Source organism: Pangasianodon hypophthalmus, chromosome 11 (genome assembly GCF_027358585.1).
Source record: "Pangasianodon hypophthalmus isolate fPanHyp1 chromosome 11, fPanHyp1.pri, whole genome shotgun sequence".
NCBI classification, from domain to species: Eukaryota; Metazoa; Chordata; class Actinopteri; order Siluriformes; family Pangasiidae; genus Pangasianodon; species Pangasianodon hypophthalmus.
In genome coordinates, this window is record NC_069720.1 from 6042152 (window position 1) to 6061034 (window position 18883).

The window sequence follows — 18883 nt, forward strand, 5'->3', positions numbered from 1 at the left end:
TTAGATTAATTTTTAGTTTGATGAATTACAAAATAGTTTGATTAATTTTAATTCTTAAAAGGTCTGGAATCTACTTTCTGTAAAATGTAAATATAATTTTTAAAAACTGTTTCAACTTTGATAAAAATGTCATCTCAGTTTCCTGCTGCTCTGCACCGTGTGGCGTTTTCCCTAATGACAGCAAATCTGAGCCAACTCACGAAGATCCTGACAATTCGCTGATCAGTAGGTAAAAACTCGAAGTGTGCCGAGCAGCAGGTTTCTAAGACAGGCGATAACGTGAAGATTGAGGAAGTAGAAATCTTACACAAAAATATTTCAAATGCATTTCAAGCACTTTATATTTCTTTTATATCACTGTACAGTGATGCAGAGACTACAGAGACTTATATGCTTTTATACTTATTTTATCTCATGTTTATCCATATATATATTTGATATATTGCTATATGCTCATATGCTGTCAATGAATGCATTATGGTCACATGACCTTTTCACAGGCGGTATACTCTCTGTGTTCCCTTAGCACCCCTGTTGTCCTGGATAGCTATCAATTTAATAATAATTATAAAAATCAACAGGTAAAATATACCCAAAAGCTCTAACTGCAGACTTGAAACAATGTCCTGTTGCTCGTACCTGTTGTTTCTTCAGCAGGATGTTGACGCTGGTTAGATCTTTGCCGTAGTCGTCTGATTGGATCTGACCCTCCAGACTCGCCAGCCACTTGTCGAGATCGGCGCAGCTCTGCGTGAACAGCTCGGCCTTGTTGGCGTCGAACAGGCACTGCGCTTTGGTCTGCGTGGTGGACTCCAGCTCCTGCCACTGCGTCTGCAGCACCGCCAGCTTCTCCTTCACCACGGCCTCCGTCTCAGGCTTCTCTGATACCAGCTGCATCCCTTCCTACAGAGACGGACAGACGGAGGGAAAGGGGTTTAGGCAACATGCTACATTTTACTATGTATTATGTAACAACTCAATTCTTTTGTAGACACAAGTGCAAGTTGCTGGTGTAACGCTGGCACATTGATCATTTTTCTCACCTAAATACTACTCAAATAAATACAAGTGATTTGATTATTTTGTTCTTAGCAGACTGTAGCTTCCTGTGCCACTTTAACAACTTTTCACCAAAAAAAAAAAGGTCCTGGATGGATTCTGCTGGTTGGTACTGGATTTCAATTATAATAAAAATAATACAATTACCATCCAAAACATTGAATAACAATAATTAAAATATAAATAAATGAGTTTGTAAATACATAATAAATACATTAGAATAATAAATAAATATTCTAAAATAAACACAAAAATGTATAAATAAATTAAGAAAACGAACAAGCAAATAAATTAATTATGTTCATACATTTATTGTTTTATACATGATCATGCACTTCTATTAATAAAATGATTAATAATAATATAATAATTATATTATAATAGTATTATAATAAAAGTATCAGGAACTGAAATGTAGATAATGTGCACTGGAAGTTAACATGTCCAGTAACACACTTCACCACTAGAGGGAGCTTGCTTTCCTCCAGCTACCCTGGAAGGGAGCATAAAAGCCAAAAAACAAAAAAAAAAAAAAAAAAAAAGATGAAGGATGAAGGGAAAGGGTTGATGTGGAGAGATAACTGCCTACCTCAGACCTCAAAACAATAAAGATTCATCTTTAGTTCCATAAAGCTGACCGTTCTCTAACAGAGGACATCAGTGTTATTGGTCTGGATGTTTTGGAGTTCTGTGCTCCTTAGCGTTACTCATTCATTTTCGCTTTGTGTATACTGTCTACACACACTTAGCTGAGGCATGTCAGCTAGGCTAAAAGTAAAGCATTTAAAGCTCAGACTAACCTTCTCAATCTTATCCAGCCACTCTTTGTTGGACTGGAGCTCAGCCATGAAGGCTTGGTGCTTGAGCCACTTGCTGTGCAGGTTTCTGGCCTCGTCGTACGACATGTCCTGCGCCGTCAGCATCTTCTCGTTTATCCACAGAGACAGCTGCGGACACACACAACAGGAAAGAGAAAGCATAAGCAACAGGAGGGGAACAATGCTCGCAGATGTTCTTCAGATGCTTGTGAAAGATTTTTCATAAATACACCAGCTGGTGTACAAACACAAAATGTTATACGTGAAAAGTCTAAACTGTGTTCCCATAGTGTCCACGTGTCAGTATGTGCTGGTCCTCCTTTACTCCAAAATTTAGCCGATTAGCCTAACATGTCTGGCTAACAGTTTAGCATTGTGCAAAATGCATATCTAAATCATTACATATGCATATGAATAAACATGCCTCAGTAACACTCTTTCTACATTAACAGTTTATATAAAATAGTAAAGAAATTAATTAAATCGGAATGATAATATTATGCAAATCCATTTCATGTATAATTCTGACTTCAAACTTTGGGCCACACCTCCTACCTAACTCTAATAAAAGCAATTTGGCTTCAAGATGGAGCTATAACTGTTCTTAGCTCTGTGGCGTCCTTTTGTCCAGTTTTATAGATAACAGTGTTTCAAAAAACACATCAGAAAATCTGAGAGCCTGAACAACATGATACAGTTTGAGGCAAGCGTGTGAAAACGTATTATTTTGCATGATGCCAAAATGGTGGCTATGTTCTCCTGTTAAGCATAAAAACCTTAAGAAGTAAACTTCAGACACCAAACTTGACTACATTTGAGGTAAATGGAAAAAAAGTGTCTAAATTTCAATTTTTGCCAAAGCAATATGTAGATCTGTACCTCCTGGCAGTCCTGCAGGAACTTCTGTAGGTCTCTGTTGTCTTTAAGTCTCATCAGGAGCTCCACAGCCGCCTCACGGTTCTTCTTATGTCTGCAGGGTAAAGGTTCGAAGGTCATGAATTCATTCAATCACAACCTAGTCATCATTTTAGTATGCTGTATTTGTGTTGGGAATTTAAAGGTAAGTAATATTAGCCTAAAATTAGGTCTCTTACAGTTAGATGGGTTCAAAATTTAAATGATTCCCACCCATGTTCATGAAGCTCCGCCCCCAGTTTCTACAGTGGCCCTTAGAGTAAAGTATCTATAAAATGACTGACAGCAGGCCCATCCAAACACAAACAAGCATTCCGGACTGGAAGTCTGTTTCCCAAATGGGTTTTCTTAGCAATTTTATATACTCAACTATTGCGCTTTTAAGTTCGAAAGTTCACGCCAAGATTTTTCTTAAATAGAGGTGTCTGAGACGGTGTTTTTTATAGAGTCTAAACACAAGCACTTACGGAAATACAGACTGAAGGGATGCAATAAGAAACAATAACTTCACCCATAAATAAATCAATCACTGAGATAAGTAACGTCTCTGATTAAAGATGCTATCTCCTCGGATGCCCTCTCTGTGAAAAACAAAACCTTTTTTAGACATTAGAAGGACTGTTAATTAATTATGTCATATTCATATGTTTAATATTGACCTCAAATGGCATTCTATAGTTTCCGAGTGTATTTACAGCATAAAACATCATCAACATTTTAGTGTGACATATTGTGTCAGACAGTGGTGCTGGATTTAATACTGCGTCTCACTCAAGCAGTTAGAAAAAAGTTCAAGGTCAGAATCTTGTGTAACTGAGGCATGCCTCATGCATAACTCGCATAATTTCTGAATTGTCTCTAGTTACGTCAAAGGTCTGAATCACTATGTGTGCAAATTTGATATTAAATTCTCACTATGCACTTTCACTCATCTCTGAATATTGTCCAAATCTGTAAAGCCCAGATGAATGAAGAAACAAATTTATGTAAATTTTACTCGTGCGAATTCAAAATTGTCCGGAGTCACTACATTAATTCTAACAGAACTGAACATGTGTGCATTTCTATAACCTGTCATCAATGGAAGTTGCTCTCTCCTGAATCTTCTCAGCGTTGATGTTTCCGTCACTGGCCAGTCTGCGTCCGGCTTCCACCACGCCGTTGATCTTCTCCTCGTTGGCGTCCATTGTGGTCATGAAGTCCTCCTGCTTCTTAATAGCAGCTTCTGCTCCTTCTAGAGTGGTGGGCATCTCAGTGTGGGCCAACACATATTCCTGCAGAAAGAAAACATGAGATTATGAATAAAAAGGGTTTTCTTAGCATTTTAAGAAACTTTAATAATAATGAAAGGTGTCTATACAACACACATAATGTCTTATGTAAACTGTACATAAGGTATTTATGAAGGTTTAATCAACAGTTTTCATATTTCATTTGAATATCCAAACCTCAACACATTACCTGATTGTTGAGGAAGGTCTCGGCCTGCTTAGTGTCTCTGAGGAACAGTTGGTAGGCGTGAGACTGAGACAGGAGGTTCTGACGGTTCTCCCACATCTTATGCAGCTCATTCCAACCGGTGTCCAGCGCCTGCAACCGCTGCCTTAGGAACATGTGCTGGGCGTCCGTCTGGCCCTGGGTCACCATCTCGCCCATGTCCCGCATCTTCTGGTAGTCCTCTTCATAGTTGTCAATCTCGTGCTTGATGCCTTCGTGTTGGGCGAGAAGCTTCTCAGCCTCGGCCAGGGTGTTGGGCATGTCCTCAGAAGCGATGGCCGTCTGTGTGCGAGACAGCCACGACTGGAAGTCATCCAGCTGGCGGAGGAACTGCTGCAGCTTGCTGGCTTCACCCAGAGAGGCCTCCCGGTTTTGCAGTGTGTCCTTCAGCTCCTCCCAGACGGTGCCGATCTCCGCCAACCTGTCCGTGATAGCCTTGGCTTGTTCAGGATGCTCAGCTGCCAGACGCTCTGCCTCTCCACGCAGGTCACCCAGCTTGGCCTCGATGGCGGCCAAGTCGCGCTCCATCCCCGTCAGCTTGCGCTGCAGTGCCATGACTCCTGTCAGGTCGTTACCCAGGTCCTGAGTGGACTCGATCACTTTGGTCTTCTCGCGGATCCACGACTTGGTCTCGTTGCAGTCCAGGTGATAGTTCTGGACACCCAGTGCCGAGTTCAGGGACTCCTTCTTCTGGTCCACCAAGTCTCTGAACTGGCTCCACCTACAGAGGACAATTTGTGGATATTTACGTACTCGGTAATTCTGCTTAAACAAGAATACTGTTAATGAACAGTTACGATCTGTTCAAGTAATAAATTTTACACACAGTTACCTTGTACCACAGTGCTGCTTAATTCTCAAATCTTGAATCTTTGTGTTTAACAAGCTGCATTATTTTATCCTATTAACTTCAAAATAAAGTGAATATTTATCTCTGCTATAACATAAGTGAGAGCTCAAATTAACTTGTTTTATGGATGTTCCACAACATTAAATATAAATATAAACAGATAAAAAGTATGATGCGTCGTTCTTTAATAAATAAAACAATTCTAATTGTTGCCAAACTGCTCTGTGGTATAAGAGGAATAAAGCACATGGACATGTTTTGATTGGAAAATAACAACTGTGGTGTGACTCTTCTTCTCTCAGACTCTGCTTCGTTACACTAGCTCATGGCTGGTTGTTTTCCTGTAACACCACAAGTTTTATTCCTTACATCCTGACACCATATACAGGGTGCGAAGAGGCCAAATAGTCAGCTGTCTTTTTTTAAAAAAAAAAAACTTCAGTGAAATATATTTCAATTTATTTTGTATTTATATATCTTAAATCTAATGTTGTATCTGAGAAATTCCTTTACTATTAAAAAGGGCCAGTAATCTGCATTTCTGAAACATTACCTTCAGCAGAATTTTATTTAATCTATTTAATATTTAATAAGCACACTGAATTGAAGATGTATATTTGATCACATTGTTTGAGTTTGTAGAGACTAATATGTATGTTCATGTGCAATATGTATCAGATAAAAAGTAGACCTTCTGTGTGGATCCTTTCTTTGAAAAATATAAGAAGTCTTCCTGAAGCCTCAAGATAAATGTTGAAACCTGCCTGGTGTTCAGTTTGTCCTGCTGAGCCTTGATGTCCTTCTCGCTGGGGTGTCCACTGTGAATCAGCTGCCGGGCGATCTGATTGACCACAGCGACGCGGGACGCCTGGTTATTCATCTCAGGCTCCAGACTCTCGAACCTGGAACACATTATTCATTTACTTGGCACAAAAAAAAAACCTGAGAATGGGGCTTGACAAGTGCATATTGGATTCATTGTATAACTGAAATGAAACTCTCAAGAGTTGTGAGGTGGTTGTAATTTCAACCACCGCCAGGGGATGGGAAAATGGTAAATATAGTGATGTTGCTTAGCTGTGGAGCTGCAAAGGAGCTGAAGAGCCATGATTCTGGCTTTGTCACGACTCTGTGTGACTCAGCAGGGACATCTGGTGCACTAAATGCCCATAATGTTATAGAAATATATACTGTATAGAAATATGTCATGTGAGGATTTTCCACAGTATGCCACCATGACTTCATTGTTCTTTCATAACTTTCTCTGGCGATGAAAGAACATTTAATGGTGCTTAAAGGAGTAGCATGGTGAAAATGAAAGTATGGTCTTGACTGGGGTGAATACAGTCATCCAATATGGCCGCCCCTATAAAGCTAAAGACATAATGTTTAGCTACACTATGAAATTTTGTTCATGTTTATAGAATACAGAAAGTCCTACTGTCCATGTGAGCAAGCCTGTGTGACGTTACTTAAGAAGTGGATGCAGTTTTAGGCAAATATTTACAGAAAAGATTTCTTTTGCCTGCCAGTTCGCTACATTCCAGTACAAAGCTACAGAGTCAAACATCAGACACCAAACTAGCGGTGGGCCATAAGATGAAAATACCATTTTACAGTTTTAAAGATCAAATACAAAATTTTAACATCAAATCAGCTGTTTCCAGTCAGTTTGTAATTATTAAAAAAATTAACGAGTAATAAAATTATATCCACAATATCTCAGAAAAGCATACTGTGACATTATTTATCACAATATCGATCTTATATCATCATATCCCTAGCCCAGGCCTGATAAATAGCTATTCTACCAAGTAAATCACGTTACGTTGCAAACGCCAACCTTTAACTCCTCACCTGTGCTGAATAACTTCCAGGTCCTCCAGTTTCTCTGGAATCTCCATGCTGTTGAGCCACTGCTCCTTCTCGTCGATCCACACCTCGCAGGCGTCAGCCTCACTGAACATCTTATAGAGAGCCAGTGCATCCTGCAGAGCCTGTTTCCTCAGCCGGGTGAGCTCTGTCAACTCCTTATAGCGCTCCTCGATGCCCGCCAGGCGTCCGCTGACGTCGACTGAATGGGCCAGCTCATCGGGCAGTGCCTGAGCCTGCTCGTGGAGTGAGTCGATCACGGGTCGGTAGCTGGCCACCTCGGCTGCTGCATCCTTGTGCTTCTTAACCAGTGCCTGCGTGGAGAACTCGTCATGGCCGACATCGTCACTTGAAACGATGCGCAGCGCGTCCAGCATCCAGGCATCCACGTCATCGGCATCAGCCTGGAACTGGTGCAAGCTGCAGGCCTCCTCTAGACGTGCCTTCCGGACTGCAGCGAGTTGCTCCAGCGCCGCCCACTGAGCCTGCACATCAGCCACGCGCTCGCGGATCTTGGCCTCTCCAAAGTGTCCGGCGTCAGCCATGGCCTGACCCTCACGCAACGTGTGCTGCAAGTGCCCGGCTCGGCCACTCATCTCGTCCTCAAGCGCCCGGTGCTTACTCAGCAAACGCACAGCACCTGTCAGGTCCTTGCCAACGTCGTCTGATGACAGGATCTGCTCCTTCTCACGGATCCAGCCCTCCTCCTCAGCCATCTCCCAGAAGAACTTCCAGAGACGGCGAGACTCCTCCAGACGTGCACGTCGCTCAGCCGCCAACTGCGTCAACTCCTGGTAGCAGAACTCCAGGTGAGCCACCCGATCACGGATCACCTGCGGATCACACGGCTTGTAACCTGCAGGAAGTGGCAGACACAGGAGAACCATTAGAGATATAGAGACATTGGTGGAACAGGGAGACATAAACAAGAAGAGAAGGAGGGACGAAGAAAATGAGAAAAGAGAAAGTGGCTTAAAGCAAAGGAAATTCAGTGAGATGAATAATTTCAGAGAGATGTTGAACTCAATCAACCAGTGATTATTATGTAAAACATATATTTCGGTAATACACTTTCATAAATTCTTCATCCAATAATGTTCGTAAATAATAATTTGTTTAACAATTAATAATTGCTCGTTTCAGAGGTGAAACTACTTTTTCAGTTATGTTCTTTTACTCTAATGGTGCATGGAAAACACAATGAGGTCAAAATAAGGGTATCATTACAGCACTAAATTGTGCTTTTATCCACATTTCTGCTCACCTTCATCATCAACAGCGAATTTCTGGGCGGTGGAATTGACGGCCCGCACGCGGTCGGCCTGGATGGCGATATCAGCCTCCACCAGAGCGTGTTTCTGCAGCAGATCTTCCACTCCCAGCAAGTGCTTCCCGTAGTCCTGAGACAGCAGTAGCATCTGTGGAGAGAAGTGAGTAATCACGACACGCAGTTTACAACAAGGCTACAATGTTCTACACTAATGCCACAGTGCACCAAGACTCACAGTCAGATTTCATTACAATTTCATTGTATTTTGATTTAAAATGCATTACAACAGGATTTTAGAGACAACACTGGAGACAACATTTTTAGCAAATGTCTGCTAAAATTTCTTCGCTACTTCTCTCACTTTCACTTCTCTCACTTCTAACCTCCCACTACTGCTCTCCTGCCCACTCTCTCTTTCTCTCTCTCTCCCTCTGGCCTCCCTCGCTTCTTCACCTTCATCTCATCCATCCAGTCCATGATGTAGAGCATCTCCTGGAAGACACGCTGCACGCCCAGGTTCATCTCCAGCCTCTGCCTGCGTGCCTTCAGCAGCTCCAGTAGATAGTCCCAGAGCCGCAGCACGTTGTCCTTACGTGCCGCAATGCGCTTGATGTCGTGGTAGTTCTCCGCTTCCAGCTCTTTAGCCACAGCCACCACAGCTTGCACACGTTCCTCGTAGGCTGCGATGTCCGTCTCGATGGCTTCGTGCTTCTTGGTGGCCGCCTCCACTGCCTGGAGGTCGAAGCCGAAGTTGTCCTGCAAAGGGAGTGAGACAGCATGATGAGGTATTTTTTTCATTACAAGCACTGGTGACTAAAAATATGTACTCCCACTGAAAGAACAAACTGACTTGTAGGACAAGTCTGGTAATTTTACTGCAGTAAAGTAACAGTTCCCTTATTATGCCCAACCAGGGGTGCAAAAACTTTTTTTTTACTCTTCATCATATACAATTACACCAGTTGGAATCAAAATGGTGGGAAAAAAAGGATACTGATTGGTCACCTGTGACACCAGCCGCTGGTTCTCGCTGAGCCAGGTTTCTCTCATGGCCGCCTTGCGGTCGAAGCGGCGTGCCAGCTGCTCCAGCTTCTCCTGACGAATCAGCTCGTTCCTCAGGGCCAGCTCACGCTCATGCTCCGCCTTCTCCAGACGCTCCCAGGCCTGAGCACACACACACACACACACACACATTATGACTAACAGTATCACTGTAACTATCAGCCATTTACAGCAGATCCAAACTGCCTCCAGCTCTCAAGCAACCACTCACAATCATATCTTGTGTGTTGAGTGTTGAGTTCTCGGTTCTGATTGGTCAAAAAGGTGTTTATTAATTCTGTAAAACAGTAGCTCTGAATATGTATTATTCCGTAGTAACACTTCATTCACAGGGACTTGGACAGCAGATGCTCCACATAAACAGATTTTTAAAAAATGTGTTATCGGTGATATGGTGATTTTTCCCTTGAGGAGCTGTTTATTGAGCCTTTTTGGAATGAGTCTCCAGTGCCAGTGCTTTGTTACAGTCAGAGGTAACTTTGCAGTTTCTTGGCAACATAATAAACTGCATTTTTTGTCTTATTAACCTCAAAAAAAGAGATAAATGAGAGGATGGAACAACTGTTTATAACTGTTATAATATAAATTAACTTGATTCTTAATGCAACCTTGAAGTTCCACAAGATCAAATGTAACTATATATGGATAAAAGTATAATCTGTCATTTCTATAACAAACAAAAAAATAGAATTGTTGGCAAATTTCTGTGGTATAAAACAAAAAGGAATAAAAGACTTCAGGACATGCTGTTATAGGAAATTAATAAACGCTGGCTAACTCCGCTTCATAACAACCCTGTCATTCATTATTTTTTCTAAAACAGCACACCCCAAGTGTTTTATTCCTGAAGAGCTGTAAAAGAGCTGAGATTTGTTCCAAGTCTCACCTTGTTGATGTCTGAGATAAGCTTGCCCTCTCTGGGCATGTAGACTTTCTGGTTGTTGGCTCTCATTTTGCTCTGAATCGTGAACAGAAGGACTTCCAGGTTACCTTTCTCTGTGAACCTGAAAAAAAGGCAAAACAGAGCCCAAGGCATCAACAAATTAAATTTGGTTTGGTATTCAATTCTACTTCATTGAATTTTTGAATCAATTTGAATAATCTCAATTCCACCTGATTCAATTTTTCAGTCCTTTTCAACTCCTTGTCAGTCAATTAAATTTCTATACAAACTTCCAAGAAGTTTCATTTCATGCGTCCTTAAACTGAACATGACCTGACTACAGAGAATGAAAATGGCGTAACACTCACTTGGGAGGCTTCTCTACAGTGCGGTACGTGTTGAAGGCCTGGAGCTGCTGCTGGACTCCTACCAGAGAATTAGCAAACTTGCGGTTGTTCAGGATGATGATGGTCTGCTCGATCCACTCCAGAAGGTCTGATGCAAGAGATTCGTATTTCTCAATCATCTTCTCTGTTTCAATGGCGTTATCGAGCACCTATGGAGAACAATGCACAGGTTTTTGCTTCTGCAAAGTAGCACTATTTCAATACACCAGTAAATAATATGGCGTAGAAACTCACTTTTCCAATACGTTTGCCCTCCACCTTCAGAGCCTTCATCTTGGAGAAATAGTGGTAGTATGTGACGACGTAGGTGATGACTGACTTCTCATCAGGATGGTCCACACTGATATCTAAAGTAAGTAACATACTATATTGTGATTTGTTAAGTTTTTTTAAAAATACAATCTAATAATGGGAAACTCTGGATTTACATGAGGCATTAATACATCGGGTAACTTTCTAAACACATGACATCGTATCTCTGCAGTTATTAATAAACCCACATAACAACAAACTGGTTTTGTAGCTGCTTTACTAGTAAACATTGGAAATGTTTATGGTTGCAAATTGCACATGAAGCTTTTCAGTCTGTGTTTTAGTGCTTACAGTGCAGATGTTCTCTCTCCAGGTGTTTATACGTAGATTTAATCTGATATATGAGTTTATACCACAGTACTGCTGAAATTTCAAATCTCATGTTGTCAGAAGGTGTTGATTAATTTTCTATAACAGCAGCTCTGACAGTAGTGCAGACAAAAAAAAAATCATTATATATTATTAATTATATAAATGCGCTTACTCTTATATACGTTATCGTTTCTATAGTAACAACCCGCAAAGTGATTTGATCTGTAACAGACTGCTTCACGCCATTAAATGTAACTATGAAGTTAAAAAATGTAACTGTAAAAATATCTACCAACCACTTTTTCTTTTTTTTCGTATATACCGGAATATTTGTGTCCACAGCAATAGGAGATTCGTACAAAATGCACCAAAACACCAGTTTTGATTTAAACACTGAAGCCATTAAGCCAAGAAACTGTTGGTATGTCCGAAATATATTAAAATATATCATTTGTGACACTTTGTTGAAGAAGTGCCCTCAGAACAGTAGAACAGGAGTATGAAAAACTGCAAGGAACAAACAGCAAAATGAAACAGTTGGTGAAAAGAAAAGGATTTTAATGTTTACTGTGAGTAATATGATAAAACCATGAGAAAGGAAAATAGTGTTATGTAATAAAATATTAAAAATGACTATATCACCCAGCTTTATGTATTTATAATCAATGTTTTATAAGCAAAAAAATCATGACCCACTTTAGAAATCAATAATTGATTTATATTGGCATGGTGGCACTATGAACTGAAGTTGAAATCGATCTAATAATCTGCTATATTTCCCAATAAGATAATAACATTATAACTGTGTGTGTAAAATGCTGCTCATCAGAAGTCAGCTCTTAATAGAAAGGGAAAGAGGAGGTTCGTACCCTCAGGGTCCAGCAGTTTAGTGAGGCCCAGGTGCTGCTCAGCCAAGTTGAAGGCATTCTGCAGGTTGTAGTGAGCGTTGGACTTCTTCAGCTTGTCAAAATCAATAAGATCCGGCCTGTGAGCAAAGGAAGACATGAGTTTCATGGAGCGTCAAATAACACAGAATGGGGCCAAATGGTGGACAAGCTGAGCCAAGATCTGAAAAGGGTTTCTACCTGTGTTTGTGAATGAGGGCGTTGAACGCCATTCCGTCGCGCCAGCTGGTGGTGAAGTTGTGGATGTTGACATTTGGATAGCTGTAAAGAAAACACATAACCTTCAGTTCATATACAATACATTTCCTCGATAAAACAAACAGCTGTTGCTGGACGAACACACAACTCACCCTGCCGTCTTCATCTGACACCACAGAAGCAGAGCGTCTTTAGCTGAGCGCTTCTCTTTATTGTCTTCTGTTACAACGCTGATGTCTTGGATCTGTTCCATACACAATAATACATACAATTTGGCATAAAAGTTCATAACATATATATGATTGTGATTACAACAGAGGATTATTATTTTTAGGTGACCTGGAAGCGGAGAATGATTGTCCAGATGAGGCCGAGCGTGAGGCGATGGTTGCCATCAACGATGTCATGGGAGCCCATGTTCTCCAGGTGGACGCGTTGCTCCTTGAGGAACTGCAGGGCTTTATCCACGTTCTCCAGACAGTGGATTCTCATTCGGCCCTTCGTGGGTTTGGGCTGCAAACAGAAAATGACAAATGATTATTAATGTTCTCCTTGAAACAATTCGTAATGCCTCAAAGCTGAAGGAATGAGCCCTTGTACATCTAGCTTTTGTGGAAAACAATTTTAACCATTTACACTTATAATCAAACGCATTTCCTGTTTTCAAGACTGAGATCCGATAGCTGTATCACACAGGATATGCAAATCAGCTCCTAACGCGTGACCACTAGCTTGTTTTCCAAACATTCTGCATAAACGATTGCTGCCACATCGGAAATTTAACCTGATTATCCTGTTTAATTTGTGTGTGAGAACAGAGTGAATATTGCTGAAAGTGGATAATGCTGAACCTCTTCAGTGTTGTGGACTAGCTGGCTAATTTTTCAGTGTGATGTGCAGTTATAGGAAAATAATCAACGACGAGTTAGTTACCTCCCTGAAGTTTTATTGCCCTTTTGTTTTGTTCCTCTTATACCACAGCAATTTGCCAATGATTAAAATTGTATTTATTTATTATAAATAGTTGCATTTAATCTTGTGGAACGTCCACAAAACAACTTAGTTCCTGTTCTCAGACATTACAGAAGCTATAAACAGTCGCTCCCTCATCAACCACTCTATTTTTTCTGTCTTGTTAATAAGACAAAAATCACAGTTGTCATGTCACCGAGGAGCCACTGTCATGTCAGTGCTGGAACCAGTGTTAAACTCCAGTTCACAGAATGCATTTACAGCCTACAAACATGGCCGCCATGGACTACATCTCCCAACACATATGCTCCATGTCATGCTCCAACTCACCTAATTATAGATTGTTTGCACCTGGACTGAATCACACATATACACATGCACACACACACACACACACACACACACACACACACACACACACACACACACACACACACACACACACTACAAATATCAGTCACAAACAGACTCACAATGCAACCACAATGCGCAAACTTCTCTATCCTGAAGACTTCCCCGTAGTGGAAGATTTGCTGACTGAAACACTGAAACTGGAGACTCCTTCCATAAATAAACATTGGCTCACAGAAATTGATCAATTTTAATTTGTTTATTATTAGTCTTATATTATGTAGTGTGTCCACCATGCAAGTCCCAGTGAGAATGTTGAACTGTTACTATAGAAATGCCTTCTGACCAATCAGAATCAAGAATTCAACAGCGCTGTGGTATAATTCGTGACATAACACAGATGTTGTCCTAAAGCAGCACACCACCAGCGCATCTCCGACATTTCGCAGAACTTGGCAACAGAAAATGTTTCTGTTGGTCCAGTATCACAGCTTTGGCTGATACTCTGAAATCAGAGCTATGAAATCAGTACTGTATCGAAAAAGTGGGACTGGCACATCCCCATTTATTATCCATTCTGTCCAAGAGAAATATTTAGAGTGTTGCTTCTGTAAGTGGTTTGCAGTTCAGTTTGGAGGGTAGTATCTGTCCAACATCATTAATAAACAGATTTGTGTTTTTCCATGATTACTGTGTGGAGCCATGGACCACTTGAGTTACATTATGGGAGTTAAGTGTAGCTTAGGAGCATGGTTATACTTTTATTTGTATAACATATGGCCAAAATGTTTCTCAGATTCCCAGAAATTGTTGCACAAAAGTTAGATTAACATCCAAAGAGTTGACAAATTCAACAAAAAACAACATATAGTTAATAAGGTGATGGACCACCACAACAGCTTTGGTAAAGATTCTGCACATCTCTGAAACTTTACTGGAGCGATGATCACTGTTCTTCTAAAAGATATTCCTTTGTGTTTTGTGTTTTGATGATGGAGGTGGAGAGTACTGTCTAACACATCGCTCCAAAATCTCCCAGAGGTGCTCAACTGGGTTGGTGAAAGTGAAGGCCATAGCATATGATTTACATTATCATCATATCACTCAGTGAGCCTTCATGCACTATGGATGGGGCGGAGACATTGTTGAAGAGACCACGCCTATCAGGATAGAAAGGTGATCAGCCAGAAGACATTTGTACTAATTTGCAGTAATGAATGTCTCTAAGAGGAAAAGTGAGTGGACCTTTAAAAATAAATAAATATACCGCTCAGAGAATAACAGAGCCACTGTTTTTTTTTTCCTTTAATTTGTCACCTGTCTGAATGTTATGAATGGAACTAGAAATGCTTTAAGAGCAAAAGAATGTCAGTTACATTAGCTTTGTTTTAAAAGCCAATCTAAAGTTCCCAAATGACATATTTCGGTCCACACACAGATGCACTGCTGACAGAGCCGCACAGGTTAACATGATAGCATGACAGGCTGCAGTATCCCACTCCAACTCCTTTCCTGCGGGAACACAGGACTGGAGGTCGAGTTAATGATGTACCGTGGCCTTGAGGACAGACTTGGCAAACTGTTTCTATTCTGACATGCACGACGGACGAGAGTGGCTCTCACAGGAAAAGCAAAGTGTCAAAGCACAAGATAGATTGAGCCACTTTTGGATGGAATGTCCCGCTCTAAATAGGGATTATATGTGTCCTTTGTGAAGCATGTTTTTTTCCCCCACTGCACTCTGTTGTTAGATTTATTGTATATGAATCCGGGAAATGTCGTATGCGCCATTTCTTGGAGATAAAAATATGCTCAAGTATCTAAATGGCTCTATCAGCGTGTGAAAGTGAATGAGTAACTGGGTGTCGTCAGAGGCGTGTGCGCTGGGATATGATGTACGAGGAGACTTTGTACTGAGGCGTGGTCGCTGCGTCTGGAGAGAGAAGGAATGAAATAATGGAGGCTGGACGTGGGGGATGGTGGGTGGGAGTGGTAGATGCTACAAGTCCCTTGAGTAAAGATCCTGATGAGTATGTCAGATGGCACGTGATCCGCAAAGACAGACTTAGATGAGGTGGTGGCAATCTGCTAGAACGTTAGACAGGGAGAACAGAGAGCGTGTTGCTTTGTGTAACCCTACTTCAGAGGTGTGGGTGGTATCGTCCTTGTGTGTGCTGAGTGTGTAAGGTAGCTGCATGCAGACTGCATGCAGACACTCACTCACACACACAGGCATGCACACACATACACACACACACGCATACTGCAGTGGCATTGTGTCTCTTTGAAATGCACGTGGCTCACACACACACACACACACACACAGCAGGTGGATGGCAGTGCAATATGGCAGCTCTACGATGACATCAGCACTTTTCAGGGGAGTCACAAAAGACACTGGAAGCGACAGCCAATAACCATAAATTACAATTAAATAACAGATAATTGGATGGAAATCAAAGAGACTGTTAGCTAAAATGATAATGGTTGACATTACTAGGAGGAGGGCCTAGAGAAAGATCTCATCAAAGTCCTTATACCACTTGGCAGCCATCTTGGCAACGCCCCCAGACAATTATTTCCAGTCACGCATGATCAGACTCCCACGCACCTCAGATTCCAAAACTGGAATCTGTTCTGAAACCAAGCTGATGTTTTAAACAAGGTTTAAGGTTTAAGGTTGTACGAGCTACTACACACATCCACATCCAGATAACAAGGATGCCAGTGGCTTGATGACAACCAACTTCTTCAAGCCTGTTTCTATGGTAACGGTGATCTTTAGTTCAGAGAGTAGGCTGTATCCCAAATGGAGTTCTACTCTCTACATACAGTATGAGTACTACAGAGGGTAAAAGAATGCCAGCTACACTCTAACGCACTATGTGACCTGTATCAGGGGCTGGGCCAAGGTACCAAGGTCCAAGGGCTGTGGACCTAGTGAAGTATTTCAGCAGACCGAATCAACAACTTTAAAAAATACTTTAGCAGAAACAGTAAACGTAAATTATTTAGCTGAAGCCATCTCATTGGACCAGATACTAGCTACACGGCTAAAGACTTCAGGTCATCAATGGACGTTTTCACAGATTTTTCGTTGATTTTCATTTTATTTACCTTCTCTGGTCCAATTAGTGAACTGAAAATATGGCTTGTTTAAAAAAAGTAAACAAATAGAAAAAGATTCTGAGAGATTATGTAGCTAGCTAGATGCATGCAAGCTGCCATGTTGAATCCAGTTTTTTAATAATGAATAACTGTAAATGGTGTTCTAGCATTTTTTTTTTCCTATTCTGAAAAATTGAATGCTAAAAACAGACTTTATCTGAAAATAATTGTAGTAAATTGTAGAAACAGTCTGCTGCTAGGGCAACACTGTGTTCTTCAGTATATTAGAAACTCTAGTACTCAGAAAGGACTCAGTGTTTAAGAGGTAGGAAGTGCTGCAAAGTAAACTAGCCTGTTACAGGTGAGTGAACCTGCTTCACAGTCATATTGAATGTCAGCACTACAAAGCCTTGACAGCGTTACAGCAGGATGTTATGTAGGTGCTTTCCAAGAGTAATCTTCCTCACCACGCCAGTGTGTAAACTGATCCTGCTCTCATGGGTGAAGCGATAACACACTCGGCTGGACCTCTTCCTCTTCAGCATTAATTACTTTCTTCTTTTACACCTATCCACTCTATGATTAATTAGGGTTCACTGGGTTGAACAAAACTAAAGATGAAAGTGTTTATTAAAGACTTTTTCTTTCTATGACAAGAACCCAACGATAACTAAATAATACTTAACTTCTGTTCAAAATATTTGACAAAATGTTAAAAGCAAATGCAAATATAAATAATAATGTTTTTAATGTAACAAAGAAAAGTGCATAATCAATAATAATTGATAGGGTGAAGATTTCTGTAAGGAGAAGTTTATTTAACATTTATTGGAAGGCGCTTACAGCTGTTTACAGCTGCTAAGTCATAACACTTGTTTTGTAGATGTTCCACAACATTAAATGTAACTATAAATGGATAAATACCACATATCATTCTTTAATTAATTAAAAATTGTAACTGTTATTAATTTGCTGTGGTATAGGAAAATAATCAGTTTTGGTGTATGGTAACTTGTCAGGCTGCACCAACATCTGTAACAGCTGTAACATCTGTAACAGCAGGCATACAAGTCATTTATTTAATTTTGTTAGCTAACACACATCAAAAAATGGAGAAAGCGGCATTGTAAATTGGAGTTCCATTTAAGAAGGAATTAACTGCACTATGACCATAAACTACAGTATCTATTTTCTAACCTTTATTTTCTTAAGACTAAAAAACAACTGCTGAGGAAGGAAACTGGAAAAACATTATCCGGCTGTATTTAAGGTCCAGCTGTGAGCCTCTCGGTCACGGTAAGCGTAGCCTTGAGTTTGTGGATACTGTGTTTCCTCTGCTGTTTGTCTGAGAGAGGAGATATCTAATCAAGAACCTTGAGGATGATAGGGAGAGTCCGTGTGAACGATGTACGCTACGGTTACACGCAGCTGTGCTGCACTCACGTCTGCTATCACTCAACATATGACTCATACGAGGGTTGTAGCTTCATCGCGCGCTCTTGTACAAGAAATATGTATTCAAGAAATATGTCGAGATTGCTGTCATTTCATGTCATTAGCGAGACAATGTACACTAGGCTTATGACTCATAGTATCACATGTTACTGAATGCAGGTATCTGAGCATTTTTTTAATGAGAACAAGTAAATAAATATAGTATCGGACCAATCCCAAGCATCCCTACCCTTTAGATTTGCACACAAATATGACAACAAGAAGGTCAGTCATGCTGCAGAAATACAGTGCTTTTTTTGTGCTGCATCAAATTTCCAGTGCAGTATAAAAAAAATATCATATCCTGAGACTTGAAGACATTTCTTTGATACTGTCATGGTTGAACTACTTTTCCCATCAGCCACTGCAGACCACATGATCACGACACTCATGTCACATGACTGCTTTGCACCTGATTCACGTTCAGGTTAATTAGCACTAGGCATGTCTCGTACAGCACTCGGTGTCTAGCGTTTGTCGTCTGTTGTCAGTATCACTGCACCTGATTCATGTTCATGTTGTTGCTTCGCTATTCTTGTTTTATCTCTCTGTCTTTGCATTTCGTGTTTGCTTACTTACAATAAACGAAATCCGCACT

The 18883-nt window shown here is 40.7% G+C and overlaps 1 protein-coding gene across 2 annotated transcripts in view; it reads right to left on the minus strand.

Moving 5' to 3' along the window:
- The window catches only part of sptbn1 (spectrin, beta, non-erythrocytic 1), an 83010-nt gene that overhangs the window by 16068 nt on the left and 48059 nt on the right, over positions 1–18883 (minus strand). For both annotated transcript variants that reach the window (XM_026930527.3, XM_053238332.1), the window contains 17 exons: positions 12700–12873; positions 12513–12604; positions 12343–12423; positions 12127–12242; positions 10868–10980; positions 10595–10782; positions 10230–10347; positions 9287–9445; positions 8735–9037; positions 8276–8429; positions 6997–7867; positions 5904–6041; positions 4254–5010; positions 3864–4066; positions 2757–2847; positions 1860–2006; positions 640–903 (listed from right to left, as the gene is read on the minus strand). In XM_026930527.3, coding sequence (XP_026786328.3) covers positions 640–903; positions 1860–2006; positions 2757–2847; positions 3864–4066; positions 4254–5010; positions 5904–6041; positions 6997–7867; positions 8276–8429; positions 8735–9037; positions 9287–9445; positions 10230–10347; positions 10595–10782; positions 10868–10980; positions 12127–12242; positions 12343–12423; positions 12513–12604; positions 12700–12873 — 3969 coding nt within the window. The remainder of the gene's footprint in view (positions 1–639; positions 904–1859; positions 2007–2756; positions 2848–3863; positions 4067–4253; positions 5011–5903; positions 6042–6996; positions 7868–8275; positions 8430–8734; positions 9038–9286; positions 9446–10229; positions 10348–10594; positions 10783–10867; positions 10981–12126; positions 12243–12342; positions 12424–12512; positions 12605–12699; positions 12874–18883) is intronic.